Consider the following 23,285-nt stretch of genomic DNA (forward strand, 5'->3'; position numbering starts at 1 on the left):
TTATATTGAAGAAAAAGAGTGGGAAAATGATAGAGAGATGAAATTGTCCTTTCATGTATCTGATTCTGAGAGATTCATCCGTTGGTAGATTTTGGTTGCACAAATGATCACATGGTAACAAAGGGCTATTAGAATACCATCAAAATGATCAAATCTCTTATTTTCATTTGTTTTTATTTTGTTAAAAGGTAAAAAGAAAAATATCTTATAAAAAAAAGTATACTTAATGCGCGACCCGGCCCATGTCCTTTCGACCTCACCTAGCAGGCTAGCCCGAGTACTTCTCTAATCAGATTTTCTGGTTCCTCTTCAATTTGAGTCCGACGACCAAAAAGAAAAAAAAGAATGGCGACGACGGCGGAAACAATCACAGCGGCTATGCAACTGATAGAGCCAAAGAAAGAGAAGCTAAAGAAGGCCTTCGACGACCTCCAATCCCGGTCCGACGTCCTCTCTCTCTTCTCTCTCTCCTGGTCCGACCTCGACTCCCATTTCACCTCCCTCCACAACTCCCTCTCGCAAAAACTCCACCTCCTCCAAACCCTCGAGTCCCAATCCCCAAACCCTCAAACCCACACGACCCAACACCCTTCTTCCTCGAATTCACAGACCCAGTTGCCAAAGGTCTCATCTTTAGAACCCAAACCGCCGACCCAGATAGAAAACGACCCGAATTCGTCGACCCGGGTGGAAAAGGATCCGACTTTGCCGACCCGGAACAGTGTTGAGGCGAGTAATAGTGATGATTCCGATGCGGTGGCTCCTCGGCCCGAGTTGGTGGCGTTTTGTGAGAGAATGGATGCAATTGGGTTGAGGAAGTATATGAATGACACCAAAAGTAACCGGAATACGATGCGGTTGGAGCTCATTGGGGCTTTGCGGCGCGCTCCGGACCCGGCATTGATGGTTCTGAATGCAATGGAGGGGTTTTACGTGGAGAATAAAGGGGTTAAGGACGCGGAGGTGAGTGGTGTGAGGAGGACTTGTGTGCTGTTGTTGGAAGTGTTGTGTGGAGTTTCGCCGAATGTGGGAGTGGAGGTGAGGGAGAAGGCCAAGAAGTTGGCAGTGGAGTGGAAAGGGAAGGTTAATTTGGAGGTGGAGAACCAGTTCGAGGCGATGGGGTTCTTGCATTTGGTGGCGGCTTTTGGATTGGTGTCTGAATTCAACATGGATGAGCTTGTGGATCATATGGTCGTGGTTGCGAGGTATAGACAAGCTACTGACTTGTGCCGGACACTTGGCTTGGGGGATAAGATTACAGGTAGAATTCTATCGTAATGCCAGTGTGATGTCCGTTTAATTTTCGTTGGATACTAGTTCATGCATTTAGTTTATCATGCTGAGCCAGCTAATATTTCGGTTTTTGGTAAGAAGTAAGTGGTTCTAGTTCTGGTATCTATGTTAGATTGTGAATTGAGGTTCTATTGGTGTTTGATGTTTTTAGTCAGATATTTATAACAAGTAACAAATATAATTCCCGTTAAACTATAGAGGTATTTATAGAAAGAATGACAGCCTAGAGGTGATAGTTATGAGGTAAAAACTTGTGGCAGAGCGGTAGATATATTTCAGTTTTGTCTCTGATTACAGAGGCCAATTTATATCAAAGGATGACTGGGAAGTGAGCCGTCTATAATTGAGTTTTAGGAACTAGGGTGCATAAGAAGTCTGAAGGGACAACATATTCTTCTTTCGGAACAGAAATCTATGAGCAAGCTGTTGAAGGAAAGGTGAGTTAGAAGAGTGAAGCAAAGATAGAGCCTTGTATTCTCTCACCAATCATTATGTCGCTCTTATATCTTAATGGAACTCTGAGCACTTTCTTTCCATGTGCAAACACTTTGCATTGTTTGATTTGGACAGTGGAAAATGACTGACTTCTTAAAACTGTAGTGTTTATTAGAAAGCTGTAGAAACAACGGTATGTGAGAATGAAGAGACACAGAACTACACACCCATTCTTGTTTCTAGTTCAAGAATATTCTGCCAGGATCATTATAACGCTCTTGGGCTGACCTTTTTAAATGCACAATTTGCGCACTTGTTGATTGTTTGGTGCTGATTTTAACTGTAAAGCTTTGTTTTGTGTTTGCAGTTCTGATTCAGAAACTCATGAGCAAGGGCAAACATCTTTTGGCTATCAAGTTCATTTCTGAATTTGATATGACTGATAAGTTTCCACCTGTTCCCATCTTAAAAGCCTACGTGAAGGAGTCTAAAAGGCTGGCTAAGAAAGTTTCTGAGGAAGGAAATAACTCTAAGAAAGCGGCGGTAATTTGACATTCTCTTATAGCTTGTCTTAGTCTTTTAAATACAACACTGTGTCTTCCCTTAGATTGATTGAGTTCTTCTGCAGAATGAGGCCATAGCCAAAGAAACTGGTGCTCTGAAATCAGTAATTAAAATTATAGAAGATTTAAAGCTCGAGTCTGAATATCCACCGTCTTCTCTTGAAAAGCGAATTGACCAATTGGAGAAGAAGAAGGCAAACAGAAAACGCCAGGCAGCAGCTCCTGCTGGGAAGCCTTTCCAACAGCAGCAGCAGCAGCAGTATGGTAACAAGCGTCCTCGAATGATAGCTCCTGTTGGCTCCACAGCAGTCTCAAATGCCGCAGCAGGTTTGTTGGTACAGTCTCCTACTGCATATGTGAGCTCTGCAGCTGCACCCTATGTCGTGTCAGGCACTGCTCCTCCAGTTGCCCCTTATGTGGGTTCATCAACTGGGCAGTATGGTTATGCAGGAGGCCAGATGGGTTTTCCTGGGAACCCAGGCCCTTCTAGTACCCATTTATACTCATCCGAACAGTATGTGCCCTCGGGCTATCCCAACAGGCTAACTGCCTATGGTGGATATAGTGTACCCACTCAATACCATCCATCTTACTATTCTCAGCAGTAACTTGTTACTCTTTGTTTCTGTCATAGTATACCTAATACGGTACTATGGCTTTTGCATTTTTTTTTCTATGGCAATACTGGTTCCCAGAAAAGCAAATCTGCTTTTTTGTCCACAGATTGTAGTACTAGACTGGGGTAATTAAGATCTGTGATTGCATGATTGGTTTCACATGTCTAATTACTTGATGATTTTTTCTGCCTGCCCAGATCTTTTGGACCTTGAGACTCAGCAGGAAAGTAGTATAACTATTTTAATATCATTGTTGGCAAGCACAAACTCTAGTAGACAGTTTTTTTGTCTTTGGTTCCATCTGCTTCTTCTTGTAGCTATTTTCATAAAAGGGGAAGAAGAGCTCGTGGTTTATCTATTTGTAGTTTGTTCTCCCGTGTTGCCAGTAAACATGGCAAACAGAAGTTCTGCCTTTGACTGAACTCCAATGGAAAATGCTATGCATTCCTGGAAGATGATTTCAAGTAGTATTGCTGGATTGGTAAACAATATTTCTCGTCTTCTTTGGGAAAAATTGTTTATCGCATTTATAGTAGTACATAATATATGTTTTGATGTTGCTCTCTTTAGTGGGAGGGAGGTTTTTCTTCCGGATTTGAACTCTTTTGGAGTAGAAACATGTTTGCATTCTTATTCAATAGCACACACTTCTCATTGAAAGCCTAAATTGCATCTATGCCTTAGGAAAGGGGCTGTTTGTTCCTAATCTAAGAGCATGAGGAAAATTTGCCAGATTATTTTCCATTCTGTAACATCCCTTCTCTGAATGGATTTTCCTGCATTTCTTTGCAAAACATAATGGAAGCTTGATGTAGTTTCCTTTTTCCTTTTTTCATATCTAAATCTCTGTCATGTTGATGTCATGATTTCCTTGACAATGGCATTTTAGCCTTGTAGTGGCATATGAGGCATAAAACTTATGAGGTAGGGGCCTTCATTATTGAGTCATTTTTATATTGGATGGAAATGGGTACAACTAGTTTAGGTTTTTTTACACCCCTTTTTCGGATTGGTCGCGGTATCCCAAAGACTTCCTAGGCCCAAGAACTAATCCGCTAGGGGCCTGCCAGCCAATATGGCATTGCAGCCCCTCCCTGGCCACGTTTATAATTCAGCAATAACATTGAGCAACACCAGCATTCGAACACATGACGTGGGGGTTCCATAAACAACAACTAGTTTATGTTTCTTTAACAAAAGAAATAGGAAGAACTTATGATTTCTTCCAGTAACCTTCATTTTAGAAGATAGATAGAACCTGGTTCAATCTGCATTCTCTTTTTCACCAGATTTGATGCACCAGAATCTGTCTCTGGCATCACTCTATTGACTTACTTCTAAGTCCATTTGTGTGGATGATTCTGGTTCCTTTAGTGACTAAGGCCTAGCCTTTGATCTCAAAATTAGGATTGAGAATAAGGTAAAACTATCATTTTGGGTAGAGTTTTATATTGCTTATTCTCAACCATTTGATTTAAATCCGAGGTAGATGGCTAGGTGAATGTCGGAGTTGAAACATATGGTTGAAGGAAGCTCCTCTTCAGTTGTAATTCTTGGTTTTATTTATTATTTATTTGTGTTTCTGGCTATGTATTCTTCAAACTATTTGTAAGCAACTAATATTCAGATGTAAATAACTGCCCTTACAAACCATCATCATCAATGTTTTCGAGCATGTTTTTGGATCTGTATATTGACAGATTAATCTGTAAAGCATTAGGTTACATCTGCAACCTGTTCATATAGTGATAGATTTCGAGTGGTCATCTTCTATTAGTATGTTATAAACGGTTTAAAACTGGAGGCAGACTTTTTTGAAAGGGAAGCCATAGTGGTCCATGAATTTGCATTATTGTTGTCATAACTACTATTTACTTCGATGGTTGGAAACACAGAGACATCTTCTGCATTAGGTATCAACTCCTTTAAGATTGGACTATACTCTGCAAAACCAATTCAATGAAGTCAGCTTTGCCTACACATAACACAGAGATGATTGAGTTATCAATTCATGCTTGTTTTAACCAATCATGTATAGCATGAAAGATTCGCGTAACTTATTTCACATAAAAGAGGGTAACTTCTCATCGAGGGAGATTCAAAAATCCTCACGGACGTGTTGCTTCACAGGATTGATTGCCCTTGGAGAAAGTTCTTGTCGAGGACGTTACTGCATCATTTTGCTTCTGTCTCCTTTAAGCATGTTTGGTGATAGTGTTTCAAGTGTTGTTTGTTAGTCTTCTCAGCTTCCTCTGCTTTCCTAGCCTTTTGGTTTGATCTCAGGCCATGTTTGGTTCATGGAAAAACAAACACTTGGGAAAGGAAAATCAATACTTTCCATTGTTTAGAAACTAAAAGAAAATAATGGGAAAGGAAAGTGGTTCGCACATGAAAAAAAAATTAGGTGGAAATTGGTTCCCTCCCCCCACCCTGAGGATTCACTTTCCTTCCCAAATTCCAGAGCAAATTCTAGCTCCATTCCTTACTTTTCCAAACATTAGAAATGAAAATTTAAGGAAGTGGCAATTTCTCATGTTAAAAGAAAATTCCAAAAAATTCATTTCATTTCATTTTCATTCCTTAAACTAAAATGAGGCCTTATGAGAGTCGGGTATAGTAAAAAATTTTCGTTGTAATCTATTTTTCTAATCGAATTTGGAGAGTAACTTTGGTCAAGCTTGACTATTGCTCTCCAAAATCGGGTATCTCTTAAATCTCTTAAAATTGAAAAATGAACTTAGAACATGAGTACAAGCCAAAGCTCGAATTTATTACAAATTTGACATGATATTAAAATAAATCTTTGTATTATGTGGACATATTTGTCACTAGTGGGAATAATGCAATGAACCAATGACGCTTTGAAATATATAACCCAAGTAACCAAAAACAGAAGCCATCAGTCCTTTCAGTGATGGTACATCTTACCTATTTGGATCTTTGCTTTGACCTTTTTCCAAAACAGTTGGTGACTAAGCATATATGGAAGCCAGTCAATATCTTAGTTCTTATGCCCAATAAATCAGGTTGGTCACATAAATTTTCATCCTCCACTCTTTACTATTCTATGCAATCTTCACCTACAAAATCTAATTTTCCCAAACCATTATGTGCATTTTACTATCCCATGTTGGTCTTCATTCATAAATGTTTGCCCACATAATGTACTTGATTATTTCTCAAAATAATGCAAGCTTGCGTAAATAATGTTATCCAATTATAGACGGGAGACGTATCTAACAACCTAAGTTGAGATCGGTGGTCAATTTCCAATTCCAACTCATTTATTCTAACTCCATCCAATCTTCTTCTTTTTTCTTTTTTCTTTTTTCTTTTTTTCAATTACTACCGAAAGAAAGTGCAAAACTACAACACAAAAGTGACAAAACCTCAATGAACTCCCCTTCCCAGCTGATCCATATGGAATATTGAGAACACATAAAGGGGAAGGCAGTTAAACCATACAAGAGGAGTTAGCAGAGTTAAGACCTATTAAGGTTATTTTATCAGCTACAAAGTTTGCCTTTCTATGAACATTTCAAAAGTAACAAGTGTGAAAATGCGAAGCCAGCCAACAAATGTCTTGAATTACAAAGCTAACACACCATGGAGTAGCTTCCTTACCATTAAGGCAGTCTTCTTTTCATACAATTGTTTAAACAACAATGGTTTTTAGACATAAACATTAGTTGTGAATGAAATGAGTTTACAAACAATAAACAAGCTTGATATGTAAATGACTCATTTATGGATTCTCCTCATATACTGTATCTCGAGACCATCTTTGTTTCGTCTGAGTGTTTAATAACATAATTTTAGACATAACACGGCACGGTAGAACAAAGACAAAATATACTAAATTTAAATAAGTAAAAATATACAACGATATTTTTTTTATCAAACAAACAACTAATTAAAATATTACAACAAGTTTATTATAAATCAAATTCACGACTTGATATTAAGTTACCAGAAGATGTTGTTTTAGACGTAGGGTGTTGAACCACCTGAAAGAAAAAACGTCTAAAAAGGAGGTCACCAGAATTCAGATCCAGTGCAGCAGCGAGTCAACTCACGTCTCTTTCTCTTTCTCTGACAACACCACTACCTTCCAAAACACAGCAAACAGAACCCGAAATGACTCTTCTACCCTTCGCTCCTCTTCCTCATTTCTAAACAGCAAAACAAACCACCCCCCACACACACTCCCTCACCTTTGACCCTCTCTCTCCCTCTCTCTCTCACACCCTCAAACTCATCCGATGGACTCCGCCGCACCGGAATGCCCCCCGCCTCCCTCCGGCGAACTCGATCCGCCTCCCGCCGACTTCTCCGCTTCCCGTTCAGGTGGTGGTGGGGCCAAGTACAAGCTCATGTCGCCGGCGAAGCTCCCGATCTCGAGGTCCCCTTGCCTCACCATCCCGCCGGGACTCACTCCGACGTCGTTTCTCGAGTCCCCGGTGCTCCTCTCCAACATGAAGGTCAGCTCCCTCCGACGTCGTTTTGTGTTCTTTCTAGTTTTGAACTCAAGCCACAAAAGGCAAATGCTCTTTTGGAATCTTAGGCTCTGTTTGGCTGCCGCACAATTAGAATAAGCAGCTCAAGTAATCGTACATTTTACTTTTGGAAATTGTTTGAATTATTTATTTCTATTTATTTATTTTTACCTTTTTTTTTTGTTTCGTTCACATTTCTCAGTGGCCAGATAGTATATGCTGTAATAATTGATGACCTAATAATTGATGTGATGTTGATGACGAGTGAGCTGAATTGATGCTCCTGCTTTGAGCACAAGTCGAAAAAAATTCGAGTTACTATTTTTGTATGATTTAGTTTAATGGGATTGCTGTGAATGCTAGATTTTTAATGTGCTGGGGGAGTGAGATGTTATATGTGATGGGGCCTTAGGATTCTGATGCTTTGTTGCTTTATTTATTTTTTCTTCTATAGTAATGTAATGTTGGGGGTATTGGGTGGTTTTCTCTTTATGCTCGAATGGATTGTTCGAAAGCAATGGCTTTTCGGAATATTGCAACTCACCCTGAATTTGGTCGTTTTTTTATGACTATCACAGTGTTGTTTTTTCACATAATGAATCTTTTATGCGTCTTTTCTTATCTGCTTTGTTGGTGGGTTTTAGACTTTTCGTTTTTGTCTTTGTTCAACGGTTGCAGTGGATGCAAGTACTTCAAAAACATTTCCTGTTGTGTATGTGGAATAAGGAATAAATGCATCAAGGAGGAATAGGGAGTCTAGAAAGATAGTGGGTAAAGGTGCTGACAACAGTCGCTATTGTCAGGTGTTTTTATGAAGGACTTGGCCCTTCATTGTGCTAATTGTGATTGCAGATGATTGTCCTTGTTCAAAGGATATTGCAATATCTTGAGTTATATGGGTAAACGATTTGTCGGTTTAGCTCTTGCCTCTCTTGTAATGGTTATTTTAGGAAGTTATCGTCTTTTCTGCTTTTGTTTGTCTGATTTGTTTTGGTGAGGGTTAAGCTTGTTAGAGTAAAGTTGGTAGTCTAGGATAGATAGTCTAGTTGAATATCAATTAACTGATGCTTATTAGAAGGTTCCCTGTGATTGTCAGAGTTTCCTGTTATTGAACAGATATGGAACAGTATGTCAAAGTACTACCAATCTTTAGTTGGTCGATGTAAAGGGATTTAATCATGCAGAAATAACTCATAGGCCTGCATCTTAATCTCAATATCCTTTTTCTTTTATTTCACCAAGCTTTTGTTAATGTTTCTTGTCTTCACTTTCCGCCACTGCTTATTCAAAAATAATTTTGCTGTCTTGCAGGCAGAACCTTCTCCAACTACTGGGTCCTTTTTGAATCCTAAAATGGTCTATGGTACTGCGAGTTCTACATATTCGGGAACCATGGTTTGCTCCAATGAAAGAAACTCTGGAAGCTTCGAGTTTAAGCCCCATTCCAGATTGAATATGGTAATTTTTTTTATTGCTTTGTAGCTGGAAACTTGAGATATTATGTGTCATTATTTAAAATTTTCACTAAACAGTGGTTTCAAAATCAGCTGATTTTTATTTTGCCTCTTATGTACTTTAGCTTAAACTTGCAACATATGTTGACATGTAATGCTATCAACCCTATATAAGTTCTATAGTTTGAGCTGAAGTCATTTTGAGTGATCTTGTACTGGTAATTCTTGTGCATGCTCCTTGTGTTGCGAAGCACAAGTTTTTCATCATCTTTCAATGGTTCATACTTACAATACGAAACAATGTGCTTTAAGATACTGGCAGAATTAAGGATGTATTTGAGAAGTAGTAGATCAGCATCCTTATCGAGATGGACTGCTATAGCTTCCATTTAATCTGTAGAGGCATCTTGATCTGAGTTGCTGTTTCCCTAATGATCTTTATTTGTTCAAGGTTACTACGGATTATGACCACCACAGCAATGAGCAGGCTGTGCAAGTCCAAGGTCAAGGTCAAGGTCAACATCAGTCTCAATCATTTGTGTCACCACCTTTGCTTAAAAGTGAGATGGCAGGCTCCTCAAATCAATCGATATTATCAGCTCCTGTTCATATGGTCTCTTCAGGACCTAGTGCACATGTTGAAGGTGATGCAGATGATACAAGTCAGAGGGGAAATCTAAATTCTGGTGTCCAAACATCACAGCTTGATCTTAAAGGAAGTAGCCCCTCAGTATCTTCTGATGATGGCTATAACTGGAGAAAATATGGACAAAAACATGTAAAAGGAAGTGAATTTCCTCGTAGTTATTACAAATGTACACATCCCAACTGTGAAGTGAAGAAACTGTTTGAGCGATCCCATGAGGGACATATAACAGAGATTATCTACAAGGGTACACATGATCACCCTAAACCCCAACCTAGTCGACGATATAATACTGGTGCTGCTATGATGAATGTACAGGAAGAAAGATCTGACAAGGCTTTATCTTTGACAGGCCGAGATGGTGAGCACTGAAATAATATTCTTTAGCTGTTTTATGAATGTGCTTATGCCTTTGCTAATTTTCTATTTCCTTTCTGATTTCAGACAAGTCCTCCAGTATGTATGGGCAAATGTCTAATACCAATGAGCCAAGTAGTACTCCTGAGCTATCCCCTGTCAGAGGGAACGACGGTAGTGGTGAAGGAACAGGCTCACTAGCAACTAGAATACTTGATGAGGTCGATGATGAGGACCCATTCTCTAAAAGGAGGTATAAAATCTCAAATGTTTTATGCTGTTTATGTTGCCTATATTATTCTTTTTATGCACATGCAGGAATGTTCACACCAATGAATTCCCACTCGTGCAAAGAGAAAGTATATTTTCCCTAACTAACAATGTGCGAAACACTTATTGAGCAGGAGGATGGATGTTGGTGGAATTGATGTTACACCAATTGTTAAGCCTATCCGGGAACCACGAGTTGTTGTTCAAACTCTGAGTGAGGTTGACATCTTGGATGATGGATACCGCTGGCGCAAATATGGTCAGAAAGTTGTGAGGGGGAATCCCAATCCAAGGTATGGCTGAATGGTTGACGCAGACAGTTGACAATTTTAAAAATCGCTGATATTATCTGTTCAGGGTGTAGCTTCAGTAGTTCAGCAATATGATGCTCATTGATTACTTTTTTCCCCATCTTTTGTGTTTTTTTTTATTCGTTTTTTTGTTTTTGTTTGTTTTTTTGTTTTGTTTTGTTTGTTTTTTTGAATACTTGGGGACAATGATGGTCTTTAGTACACTCCTATCCAGTGTCATGTTCAGCGTGCACATATGACAAGGCATAAAAGTAAAACTTCCATGAAAAATTTGAATTCTTTAGCGTTTTGACCTTTTCAGGTGTATTTGGAATCTCTATCTGGACTGGAAGTAAAAAATCTAGGTGTTCTATCAATCTCCTTCTGAAATAGACTCACCGCAGAATGTCCGCAGAATGTGTACTCATTATTGTAGAGTCTTCATATTATATTGTTTAGTGATATATATAAAGCACGGTTAATTAGCAATCATACAAGTTTTGGATTAAGAAGGGTACCTGCTGATTTACTGTTGCATAATAATTTTCCTGCTTATCATAATTATATGTATGCTGGATTCTTTTTTCTAGTTTTCTGAAATCAGTGGCGCCTTAGCTTATTCAAGTATGATTACTCATATTTAAGTCCTATTAACAATTACAAGTGTGTGTGATCGATCTCCTCATCTGCATGACTAATACTTTGTTTACTGCATTTCTTCCCAATTGATTATGTGGTTTCTTACGTTCTCACATGTTATGCAGGAGCTATTACAAGTGCACAAATGCTGGATGCCCTGTTAGAAAACATGTGGAGAGGGCATCCCATGATCCAAAAGCAGTTATAACTACATACGAGGGAAAACATAATCATGATGTCCCTACTGCAAGGACTAGTAGCCATGACACTTCGGGACCAACAACCGTGAACGCCCCTTCTAGGATTAGAACAGAAGAAAATGACACCATAAGCCTTGATCTTGGTGTTGGAATGAGCTCTGCTTCTGAAAATAGATCCAACAATCACCTGCAAATGCACTCTGAACTAGCAGAAAGACAAACTCACCCTAGTTCCAATTTTAAGGCTGCTCCATCATACTATGGTGTTCTAAATAGTGGCATGAATCAGTATGGATCTAGAGAAAGTCCAAGTGAATCACGTAACATCGAGATTCCACCTTTAAACCATTCCTCTTATCCATATCCACAGAACTTGGGAAGAGTACTAACAGGTCCATAGAATTGCTTAAGATTGAGGCAAGGAAAAAATAAGCTGCTTTCCCCCTTCTTTTTGGATGGGCAATGTTCAAAAGGGCATCTCGATTCCCAGATTGAATGATAGTATTGTTCTTCTGTCTATTTCAAAGATGTGGTATTAGGTGCCTGCTGCGAAATGACTTCCCTCAGTTCCCTGTCCAGGTAATTAATGTGTAACATTAACTTATAAGGGAATACTAAGTACAAATAGGAATTGATACTGAGATTATATCGAGTCTCTGACTGCCTGTTGTAATTCGGATGCTGAAAAATATATATATATATATATATATATATTTAAGAAATTTTTGTTTCTTCTAGCCTTCTTTGAGGTGGTGATAGTAAATACAGTACTTTAGTTCTTTGCGTTATTTTTGGTTGGTAAATGCATTACTTACTGAGCTGCTGCTTTTGAGACTTGAACTTGGTATACTAGTGAATCCTGTCACACCTTTTCTTTTTGTTTTGGATCGAGTGAATTCTATTGCTATGATAGATGAGGCTGCCATGCCTCTCATACTAATCTGTCTGAAAATTGTATCAGTGATGGAAGGTCAAAATTTAAATCAAAGAAGCATACTGCATGTTGAAAAATTAGGGTTTAAGCTCTATCATCTCCATTCTCTGAATATGATGGTCTCAGAATGTGAGGATCAATGTAGATCCTGTGTGGTCAAGTGGTTATCGTATCTTGCAGTCTAGAATAGTTTGGAAGTGTGCCTTTAGATTGGAGAGAGAGACCCTCCTTCCTTCCCTATGGTTTGAGCTTTAATTGTGGTTCCTTTTGTAAGGAGCCAAGGACAAAATGTCCTTTGTTTTGCCTTTTCCAGTTTTGAGACTGAAGCGATTTCTCTCTAGGGTAGAAAAATTTGTAGCTATTTATTTGTTTTGGTGCCTGTGAAGCAACTTGGGAAGCCAACTCCCACAGAAAACATGAGGTTCTTTAGATTCTGATACTTGCAGATTGCCCAGGGATTATCTAACAACCAAGGCTTGGCTGGTAGTAGATGAGGTTGGAAGTACCGGACATTATTTTGCCCCAAAAAGTTTGAGAGCCAAAAAAGTTCGAATTATCAAGTAGATAAACAAGGGACAAAGAACCTCATGAATTGTCTTCCATATTAAGCTGAAATGGTCATTCCTCGGACAGGTAAAAATTTATACTACATCAGACAACTATTGTGCTCGAAAGGCTTAAATGATCTGCATTCTGTGTGTTTAAACTCGAGTAAGTAAAATTGCACTGCATCATTCACATTAAAGAAGTAAAATTGTAGAAAGCAACAAGTTAGCAAAGAAGTTGAAAAACCGGCACATTCTTGCCTGCATTAGATTTTCTGCTGTATGAAGTGGATCTACTGCTTCCATTAAGTTAATTTCCTAAAAATCATCGTGGAAGAAACTAGGAGAGGGTTCGTGACGATTTAGTTGTTTGTATCTCTGGTTTCTTAGCCTGTAGTGAAACAGGAACCTGGTTTGAAGGAAGGCAGCTTTTGGCTCTTTTTATAAGGGCTGACAGTATCCAATTTCATCCTTAAATGCATTTGTATACATTACACACAAATACAAAAGTGCTTAAATTCACCAGTTTGTCTTCGCTTAGGTAAGAGCCAGAAATCACTCATTGCACAAGTACGTATATGCAAATATCCCTTGTGACAATAAGAGCTTGTGGGATTTCAATACCTTTTGTTTGGTTTCGAAACTTCGGATTCTTCAACTTGCAATGCAAGGATAAAATGGTGCAGTGAAAAGTCTGGAATTCAAAGAAAAACTCTCTCAGACTCTCTCTAGCTCAGAAGTCTCAAACAGAAAGAGATGCATGCACTGTGGGTTTCATTGAAGGAGAATGTCAGGTGTGGAACCAAGCTTGCAGACGTTGTTGGCTTGCGAGAAAGATGCGAAAGAAGAAGTAAGAACTCCGGAAAAACGAGTTTGGATGGTGAACTTCATGGCAAAGAGACCCCATTCCGGGAACTGATGTACCATTCAAGCTACACACAGGCACAGCTCTTTGGTAAATGTCTTGCTCTCTTTTTGCGCTTATTTCAATACTGTATGAGAAATTCTACAAGGGTTTTGAGTTAAAATTTCATTGCCGCACAACTACAACTACTGAAGAAGTTTAAAGTTTCAGTAGCAGCCACTAAAGATGCTAGAGAGAGAAGTATAAGCGTATAAGCTTTTAGACATAGATTTCCAGCTTTGTAATCTAGATTGTGAAATAAGATGCAGTTAAAAGAAGGAGACATTCTATAATTTAAGACAAATTTGTCAAGTAACTCTTCAAGATGGTGAAGTTGAAATAGTTTTTACTTTTCAGCCAGAAACGAGTAAATAGTCCAGTGGACAGATCCACACCTACAACTACGCTTTGAACTACAGTTTGTTAACTTAAGTTTTCATCTTGTCTTTCTGCCAGAGCTTAACAACGGAGACCCATCAAGGAACATTGTTGAGAAGATCGTTCGGAAAGCCTCAACAAATCCTTCAAAGTCATCAGGCAAGATCAAAAGTGTTTTCAGGGTGAAAAACCCCATAGAAACACTTGAAAGGTTCGAGAAGTACAGAGAGAAGGTAAAGAAGGTGGCCAAAGAGAGATACATGAGACACCCAAGAAGCACAGTAGATGGAAATGAGCTGATGAGATTCTATTGCACAACTATGGCCTGTTGCAACGGAGAGTCAAGGCGAGTCCCCGAGCTATGTAACGGTCCAACTTGTCGAGTGTGCAGGTTAGTTAAGTCGAACTTTGACACAGAATGTATATTGGAGAACGGCATTCAGTTGAGTACGAGTAGTGAAAACACCATTGCTGTTACAAAGGCAACCAAGGCAAAGAGGGCTGTGATAGTCTGCAGGACAATTGCAGGGAGCATTTATAATGTGGATGACCAGGAATATGACGAGTATGAGACAATTGGAAACCGAAATTTGCATTCCACCACCACCACAGAATATCTATTTGTCCAAAATCCCAGTGCTGTACTTCCCTGTTTTGTTATAGTTTTCAACTGATATGGTCTAGTTTTTGTATGTGTTTGTCATCTAGTTTTCAAGAATAGTCTTTTACGTAGCACTGTGTGATTGAAAACACTAAATATCTATAGATTTAAAGTTGAGGTGCAAAAGTTGGTCATGGAAATGAGTTTTTATTACTAATGAAGCAATACTACTGCTATCACTCTATCAATGAGATCATATCTTATGCTCTTCGCCGACTAAAGGAAGAAATTCAAATTAGAAGCAGAAAATTGACTAATAAGGGAGAGGTTCCATGACCAAGAAACACAAGCAATAACTGCTAGTTTTACCTCCATGCACAGGAGGCAACAAGAGCTTGATTCTTCCACCCGAGATATAAGGCTCCATCTCTTTCTTCAAGTGTATACTTCTCAGAATAGCTCTGCAGCAGGGTTTTGATTGTGGCATTTATTATGGAGCTAAGTGGATAAGGTGAAAACCCTGCCATCATAAATCGTGACCTCCACTTACTGAGAAGTTCGGTACGTTCTACTCTTTCGACCCCTTCACAAGCTATAATGTTGACAATTTCTCGTGCCAGACAGTGCTGCTCAACATTGATCCGCTCTTTGTGTTCCCTTGGCAAAGCTGCATCGATTGAATCAAAAATAGCCCCATAGTAGCTAAATGCCTCAGCAAATCGGGGACAGAAAGGAGCTGTGTTGGTGTTTGATTCTTGCTCAACAAGAGTCACCACCATGGGAGACAAGCTCTTAACCACCCTCAACAGCCGGTCCCTATGATTTTCGATGCTCACACTCTCATCTGGCATGTGGTGCAGCGTGAAGGCAAAATTAACTGCAAGTGCCTCACCTGTTTGAACTGCAAGGTCCTCAAGCTGAACCTCAGAAGCAGAGATTCCAGCACCATGGAACTCAAACGGTACCTTATATGACTCTGCAAGCCTTGACAACCTCTTTCCCACAAGATCAAGTCCCCCTCCCCGTGCATAAGCTGATGTAGAATCATCTATGCCCGTGAGTCTAATATGTGGGGGCCCTCCAGGCCGACTAGCTAAGGCCTGGATCAAGGTGATCCACTGGCTGCCTTGAGCAATCTGAAAATCAATTATATGAACTCTACTTTCATCCTTCATGGCTTCTGCAATCGCCCCATTGGCTGACATGTACCCAAACTTGAAGTAAGGGCAGATTTCATATAGTATGTGCATGTATGATAGGAGTTCGGCACTGGCAGGCTCTTTGCATCTTAAGGATGCATAGATGCAACTTCCTGTAGAGGCCAACCTTGCAACAAGGCCTTCCAACATGTAAGCTCCTAAACGTTGGACTGGCTCACCTGAAACTGATACCATCTGACGTAAATTTGACATCAACCATTCAGTTGTTGACATATCATTTTCTGCCAATGCTTCAGCACAAGCACAGAGCACCTGTTTCAAGTCACCTCTGGAGATCATCTCCATCATTTGTTTCCAGTTCTGCTCTCCTGACAAATCTTGGTTATGCTTAACCTGACTTGTGATGCCATATATGTCAAGGACATCCGATTCATTTCCAAGCAAAAGACTTTCCAATTCCCTTATCTTGTGGCTCAGGCCACCAACATCGTTTGTTAAGCAAGACTGGTTAAGTGGAGAGCCACTAGATTGGTAAGACTGCAAATCTGGCTGTGATGTCGGACTCCCATTTGCTGAGAAACTTAAACTAGATGGAGAACTTGGAACATGGTATTTACTGGTTGCTGAGGATGATTCATACTGCTCAAAGTTATGAGGTGACAGATGTTCTCCTTGAATGGCGACATTGTGGATTGAAGGGAAACCATAGGACTCTGGCGCTTCAACTGGCTGTTCAACAAATTTGTGAGAAACACTTCCATGTCTCTCTGTTGCTCTCATTTTAAATAGTAGACAATTTCTCAACCCTCTAACATGAAAGTTGTTAAACCTAACTGAGTACGATCTGTCATACAAAACAAACCTTATTGTAGCTCCATCATATTCCTATCCTAGTGCACAACCTTAAAATGTGAGGTAACAAGTTCTGCAGAGAAAGATAATAAAAAATTAGTGATATCAAGATGCAACTACAACAAAGAAAATATAGACTAAAGATCTATTGGGGATAATATCAGGGTCATTGATCTAGATCTAGTGCACAAAATTTTAGGTACTTGAGAAAGATGAATGTTGTAAAGATTTACAAAAATCAACCAGAAAAGTTTGAATAATCTAGAATTTCACAGAGAGATTTCTATCTCTGCCCAAACTCTAAACATTGCAACATACTCTCATGATTTAGAGGAAACAGAGAGATTCTGACAAGGGTTTTACTCATAATTCTAAAGTTAACACTACACCAGCAAACCCAGGTTGAGCAAAAACAGTCGAAAATTTCCTGAACTTCAAACCAAAAGGGTTTCTACTCATCAGGACTAAAACCCCAATCTGCAAATCACCTTTAAAACCCATATAGTAGTGAACCTCTAAAGACAGATCATTCAATCTTAAAGACAACAAATTCAAAGCTAGCAAATTTACCACCAGATTATCACAAAGCACATTCAGTTCATATGAAAAGGTTCCACATCTTGATCACATAATAAAACAAACAAGAAGAAACATATACAGGTGCTTCAAACTTAATAACCAAGAATCTTACTTTAAAGAAAGACTTGCAAGGAATTCAGTGAACCATAGTCAAGCATCTTACTTTGAAGTGAGTTCTGAACAAACCCAGATGGGTGCAGCTTTCATAGACTTCTTTGGATTCAGAGTTCAAATGAAGATCCAAACTTTGTTGGTAATGAAACTTTGTTTCGTAGCAGACAAAATATCCGGGTCTAACCTTGAACAAAACACCTCAATCTTATATTGATTTACACACTGCTGCCACTGGCCAGTGACAGTTCTGGAGAATCAACGGCTAAACGTATATTAAAGAAACAAAGTTATTGTTGCTGATGCTGCTATTAAAAGGGTACGGCTTCCTTCCTCTTTGTTTAATTGATAAATTGATTGATTATTCTCTTGCACGACCTCTGTTTTGACTTGTTACAAAATTATTAAGCTTGTGAAATTCCTTTAAGTGATGGTAATATGTTTGACAATTGATTACGAGTCCCACATTGGACTTCAAAGTCAATGTCTCCTATGTGAAATGGTGCAGTCTTATATGGGTTGCCTTGAAAAGTACGTCATACTCGGTTTTCCACAGTTGGGTTCTTCCATTGCTGAAAAAATCTCTAGAGTATGACAATTGTGAATTCACAAGCCCGGATTAGTAACAGTGATAAGCAATTCTATTCTACTTGATTTTTGGCTTTGAAATAAACATACAACTTAGTCTACAAACTGTTGATTACAGAAAGTCACTCGGGAGCCAACTCCGCTGCTAGAGCCATAAGGAGTCACTAGCAAAGAGGCACTCAGTCAAACACCCATGCTTTAGACCATAAGAAATCGAGAATTGAGGTTAACAACGAAAACTAGAGTATGCCTAGGATTTCTCTCACAACCTGAAGGGTCTCACAAGTAAAGCTCCACTTTTGCAGAACAATTAGGTTGAAGAGGAAAAAAGAGGGTGAATTTTTTTTGGATGAGGAAAATGAGGGTGTAATGACCAACATTATTATGAGTGAAAAGGATAAAGATATGTATATGATCTGTAACTATATAGTCAGCTTTATCTTGGGAAGTCCTGTCTCATCCTGGCATTATCGTTCTGAAAAGAAAATGACTTGCGAAGCTTTAACCCTTGGCCAAATGAAGTATTAGGAATTTGCTTTATTTATTGTGTCTAAAAGAATGATAGTGGTTCTACATCGAATGGTGAACCTAGACGAACAAGTGTAGTAACCAAATAAGATTGTGATGATGCAGAACATGAACCAAGTGATTGCTCCTAGTCATATCCAACATCTATTGAGTTTGATTGAACATCAGAGTTATTCACATATAAATTAACTATCCTCTCCAACTCCATGGCTACTTCTTTCATAGTTGGACGCTTCTTTCCCTTCAAATTCAAGCAACGTTTTGCAAGGTAAGCAACTTCAGTGATGACTTCTTTCCCACCATCTTTAACAAGTCGAGCATCAAGAATATCAAATAAGTGATCATCCTCCAAAGAAACAAGGAAATAGTTGGCAAGGCTTGTGGCTTCTTCCGACTTCCATTTCATTATTGGTTTTTCTCCTGTTAAGAGTTCAGCAAGGACAACCCCGAAGCTATAAACATCACTCTTGTCTGTGAATTGGTTGGTACGGAAGTACTCGGGGTCCAAATAACCGAATGTTCCTTGAACTTGTGACATAGTAAGGTGTGTTTTCTCAATTGAAACAGATCTTGATGTTCCAAAGTCTGCTACTTTGACTCTATATTTATCATCTAAGAGTATGTTAGAAGATTTGATGTCTCGGTGGTAAATCGGAGTAGAAGCTGCTGAGTGCAAATAGAAAAGAGCTCCTGCAACTTCAATGGCAACGCGTAAGCGCATTTTCCATGTCAAAGGAAACTCTTCATTCTGATGTTGAATATACTGATAAAGTGTTCCATTGGGTATGAATTCATAAACCAAAAGTGGAACCTCAGTTTCCAAACAACACCCCAATAATTTCACCACATTCCTGTGAATGATCTGTGAAAGAACAACAATTTCGTTAATGAATTGTCTCACTTCTCCTCCATTAGCTATTACTGACTTCTTTACTGCTACAATCTTTCCATCTGCTAGCATTCCTTTATAAACAGTTCCTTGACCTCCTTGTCCAAGAACTCTGTCTACATTAAAATGATCAGTGGCTTTCTCCAACTCCTTTGAGTTGAACAGTTTGATTTTCTCAACATTAACTTCACCAGATGATAATTGTTGCTCCAATAATAAACCACCATTCTGTTTAAAGAACTTCTGCTTGCGTTTGATAATCTTCCTTTTCTTTAGAGCTCTTTGCAACCACCATGCACAAGTGTGTATAATCAGTATTGCAAGGACACTGCAGGTAACTAGATAACTCAAAAGGCAAACCAAACAAAGCAAATTACTTCCAAGTGTTCTAACAAACTTCATATTGTCAACAAAGCCATTTAGGCACAAATATATAGAAGACATACACAGTACCTATAATAGCCACATGAAACCGTGACTGCGGTGGTGCAGGCCTATCATTACAAAAAAATCCCCCGGGAAAATTGAAACAATCAAAGCGACCACATATGTTTGGATACTCTCTACACTCGTTAATGTCTGGAATTTAAAGAAAACAAGTCAACAATTTCCGAATAATAAGAGGATTAGTAAATTTAGACTAGAAAAGAAATCGGCCGGGATCAATGTTTAAGCTTCTAATGAGCTACCTTATTATAAGGATCAAGTGAGGACTACGTACCTTGACAACCATCAATAAGATATGGATTCCCACGAAAGCCCTCTAAGCAATAGCACTGGCTGCCAGTCCAAGCTGTTCTATTGAAATAATCACTCCCCCACCATACTTCTGTTCCCACTATATCAGCAATGGTGTAATTAGACAAGTCCCAGTCTAGCACTATAGGGACAGAGTCCATCTCATCGTTAATGGCAGAAATATTAGTTGAATCTGATGTAAACCAATCTTGGTCTACTAGGAACGCAAACTTGCACATATCTTTCTCCGCGGCAAGTTCTACGCCTCTAAAATCAGTGTAGAAGTCTTGAACAGCTGCAGGAATGGTGGTCTGGCAGCAATGAATACCAGTGCAACTGTTATTTAGTAAACTTCTCCTGCCAGCACTAGGATCACAAATGGACAAGCAGCCACTGATTATCGACTCCGATTCCCATGACATCATGTAGGCAATCGCTCCACAACTCATCGAAGTGAATCTATTCCTCTGTGAATACACATATGAGGTTCCCACCAAGCTAGCCGGCTGAAGGGTGGTAAATTCCTTGTCACTGCAATTGAAGAAGGAAATAGGGTTCATGACCTTGAGTGTGCCTGCAAGAGATATCTCCAGCACCTCCCGCTTACTATTAGACAGGTATAGAAAAGGTTTTGGAGGATCTGTCGAGTTGTCACAATATATTTGGAACGAGTCACTGAGGTAACAATCATCTGAGGTTCCCATTCCAAAAGGGTATGGGATTTCAATCCCTCCACACTCCGGTTGGCAATGTGGCCTTGCTATGGATGGCTTATGTCTTTGTGCTGCAGCTAGTATTGCACTACTCATCATCACTGACCAAACCAAGAGAGTAGCGTGGAGTAGAATCTGGAAAACCATTTTCTTTTCTTGTTTTCCTCCTTATTGATGTAGGACATAGCTACATCTGGCTCTTCTATATAGATGGAAGGTTGAATTGGTGTTATCGAAAGTGTGGTGTTATAAACAAACAGCAGCTTAGGTTTCAAAAAAGCTAGGTTTTTGCCGGCCGGTTGGTTAATTTCTTCTTGTCTGGGTTGTCTACGGTACTAACATATATATCATACACTCATTTTACCACTAATTGAACAAAAATGACAAGTTAAATGAGTAAAATTTACAACATTGACAACAAAATTATTATATTTGTTAAACATTTACATATAATTGAACCAAGTTACTGCAACGACATTAAGTTGTTCATAAACTTATAAATTGTCTCAAGTTAAGTAACTTATAAATTGTCTTAAGTTAAGTAACTACCTCTAATAGAACAAAAATTACTCATGTAATGACTATTTTTACCAAAACGACAACAAATTTGTTGTCATATCGGTAAATATAAGTATCACAAATAGGTATGTACCCTAAAAAATTCATTTTTCGTGTCTTGCCCAATATATAATAATTAGAGTTTCCGATCCAAATTAATGTTTTTCGACAAATGGTGTGTAATGTCAGACCAAGGGAAGAAGAAGAACATTGTTTGTGAAATTTGTCACCTAAATCACAACGAAAAGGATATGATCAAGATTTTATCAGATAAAGTAACGGTTTTTGATTAGCTGAGAATATCTTAACCACCTAGTAAAACTTTGCAGGCCTTAGAAAACAATAGCACTTTGAATCGGATAATCCAACACCACTGATTCCCATATCAGAGGCAAAAACCGAGACTCTGGCCACATCTTCTTGGTGGTGAGTGCCACATCTTCTTGTGGAGACTCTTGTGGTGGCGCCTCCCGGCATGGCTAGCTCTGAAGATGTAGCCACAGCCTCGGTTTGTGTACTCGATCGTGTCTTCAAATGCCCTTTTGCTATATATATATATATATATATATATATATATATATAAAATTTTGTAGAGGTGATCTACTCATATAGACCTAAGATATGAATGATGGAGATGTAAAATTATAATCGGGAAGTGGTGTAATGCCCTATCCCTAGAAAGTGGCCAAAAATAGAGATCCCTCAATGGAAGGGGGTTGTATATATATATATAAGGAAGCCAGAATTCATCAAAACGTACACAGATTGAGAAGAATGCTGAAGTTATATATATATATATATATCACACTAAGATCGATTAATTGAAACTTCCCAAATTAATCATAATTTTAAGTTTTCAACAAGGCTGAACACTATATATACACGTCCATCTGAATTAGTTAGCCAGTAAAGAATCTTCTCCATGATTGCCAAGGGAGAAATCCACCTGCAACAGAAAATTAATCATGGCCCTTGCGCCTTAAAAATCTACAGCTTCTTGGTAACTACAGCAAATTTAAGAAGTATCATACCACATCCAGGACATTTCACATAGTTTTCTTTCGTCAAAACAAGTCCTGACCCTCCACACACCTCGCATCTCTGTTGTGCTATCTGCCATAATATTTCCATACAAATATTAATTGAAACCAGAATCAACTATGTGCTAATTACATATGACATATCGCAATATTACAATTCATTAACCATATTTTCTTATATATGATCATCGATAGTTACGTACAATTCTTTTGCTGAATTCAATCCCTGCGACCACAAAAGGTGTAACTCCAGCTGCATGCACAAACACGTACGTACTACTAGCTCATGATGAAAATCTATAACAAACTGCTATCTCTGTAATTGGAGTAGTAATACTAATTAATTAGTACGTGAATGAATTGATACCTATAGCTCCGACGACGATTTGCCAGGTGAGGACGACCGGCCCCGGATCCGTTATAGCGCCGGTGACATCTTCAACGGCTGCAGTCTTCCAAGCTTTTCTGCCGCGACGGGTCCGAGTAGACCTGTTTAGACTGTTCACCACAGCGAAAGCGAGGTTGTGGCATTTTGTTGTGGTAAAGCAAGAAAGATGTGGTTTTGTGATGTTAATGCTTGGAAATATAGTTGTGCTGGAGTTGGACTTGGTTGGGGTTCTGATGATTGTGAAGGAGGAGATCGAGGCTTCCATTTCGATATCGGCACCGGATTAGTGGCGCCACCGCTGGTCGACGTTTAACCTGAGAGGACTTCAGAAAGAAGGAGAGAGAGAGAGTAGATGGTGTTCACCACAATTTCAAATTGCGCCACGTCTCCCACCTTACTATCATTCATTACAAGGGTGATCTACATGAGTGCATGCTAATAATGCAGTGTCGTTTCCGATTTGGGTTTTTTTTTTTTTACCATCTTTATTTACTTTTTTAGATTAGGTCCTTACCAATA

General features: G+C 39.0%; 5 protein-coding genes and 1 pseudogene across 6 annotated transcripts; 3 read left to right on the forward strand and 3 right to left on the reverse strand.

Moving 5' to 3' along the window:
• Window positions 1–345: 345 nt before the first annotated feature.
• On the forward strand, window positions 346–3,049 carry LOC101292686. The gene is made up of 3 exons (XM_004295816.1): window positions 346–1,261; window positions 2,096–2,271; window positions 2,357–3,049. The coding sequence occupies exons 1-3, from the start codon at window positions 346–348 to the stop codon at window positions 2,897–2,899; spliced, it is 1,635 nt and encodes a 544-aa protein (XP_004295864.1). The 3' UTR covers window positions 2,900–3,049.
• A 3,065-nt stretch (window positions 3,050–6,114) lies between these two features.
• On the forward strand, window positions 6,115–14,695 carry LOC101292985 (annotated as a pseudogene).
• Window positions 7,135–11,695, forward strand: LOC101307469 (probable WRKY transcription factor 20-like). The gene is made up of 6 exons (XM_004294412.1): window positions 7,135–7,389; window positions 8,716–8,862; window positions 9,310–9,865; window positions 9,949–10,114; window positions 10,266–10,424; window positions 11,186–11,695. The coding sequence occupies exons 1-6, from the start codon at window positions 7,171–7,173 to the stop codon at window positions 11,658–11,660; spliced, it is 1,722 nt and encodes a 573-aa protein (XP_004294460.1). The 5' UTR covers window positions 7,135–7,170; the 3' UTR covers window positions 11,661–11,695.
• A 116-nt stretch (window positions 14,696–14,811) lies between the features above and the next one.
• On the reverse strand, window positions 14,812–17,508 carry LOC101307764 (scarecrow-like transcription factor PAT1-like). 2 transcript variants are annotated; one of them, XM_004294413.1, is made up of 2 exons: window positions 17,377–17,508; window positions 14,812–16,707 (listed from the first exon to the last, which is right to left on the reverse strand). In XM_004294413.1, exon 2 carries the CDS (start codon window positions 16,560–16,562, stop codon window positions 14,988–14,990), a length of 1,575 nt encoding a protein of 524 aa, XP_004294461.1. In that variant the 5' UTR covers window positions 16,563–16,707; window positions 17,377–17,508; the 3' UTR covers window positions 14,812–14,987. The 2 variants fall into 2 exon arrangements, with proteins under 2 accessions (XP_004294461.1, XP_004294462.1); XM_004294414.1 differs by having other exon boundaries at window positions 17,326–17,446.
• A 1,059-nt stretch (window positions 17,509–18,567) lies between these two features.
• LOC101293283 (wall-associated receptor kinase-like 22-like) lies at window positions 18,568–20,927 on the reverse strand. Its single transcript, XM_004295817.1, has 3 exons — window positions 20,051–20,927; window positions 19,783–19,908; window positions 18,568–19,667 (listed from the first exon to the last, which is right to left on the reverse strand). The coding sequence occupies exons 1-3, from the start codon at window positions 20,925–20,927 to the stop codon at window positions 18,568–18,570; spliced, it is 2,103 nt and encodes a 700-aa protein (XP_004295865.1).
• Window positions 20,928–22,157: 1,230 nt separating this feature from the next.
• LOC101308266 lies at window positions 22,158–23,145 on the reverse strand. Its single transcript, XM_004294415.1, has 4 exons — window positions 22,746–23,145; window positions 22,582–22,631; window positions 22,370–22,451; window positions 22,158–22,284 (listed from the first exon to the last, which is right to left on the reverse strand). The coding sequence occupies exons 1-4, from the start codon at window positions 23,029–23,031 to the stop codon at window positions 22,238–22,240; spliced, it is 465 nt and encodes a 154-aa protein (XP_004294463.1). The 5' UTR covers window positions 23,032–23,145; the 3' UTR covers window positions 22,158–22,237.
• Window positions 23,146–23,285: the final 140 nt, after the last annotated feature.

This window comes from Fragaria vesca, linkage group LG3 (assembly GCF_000184155.1).
Source record: "Fragaria vesca subsp. vesca linkage group LG3, FraVesHawaii_1.0, whole genome shotgun sequence".
Classification (NCBI taxonomy): domain Eukaryota; kingdom Viridiplantae; phylum Streptophyta; class Magnoliopsida; order Rosales; family Rosaceae; genus Fragaria; species Fragaria vesca.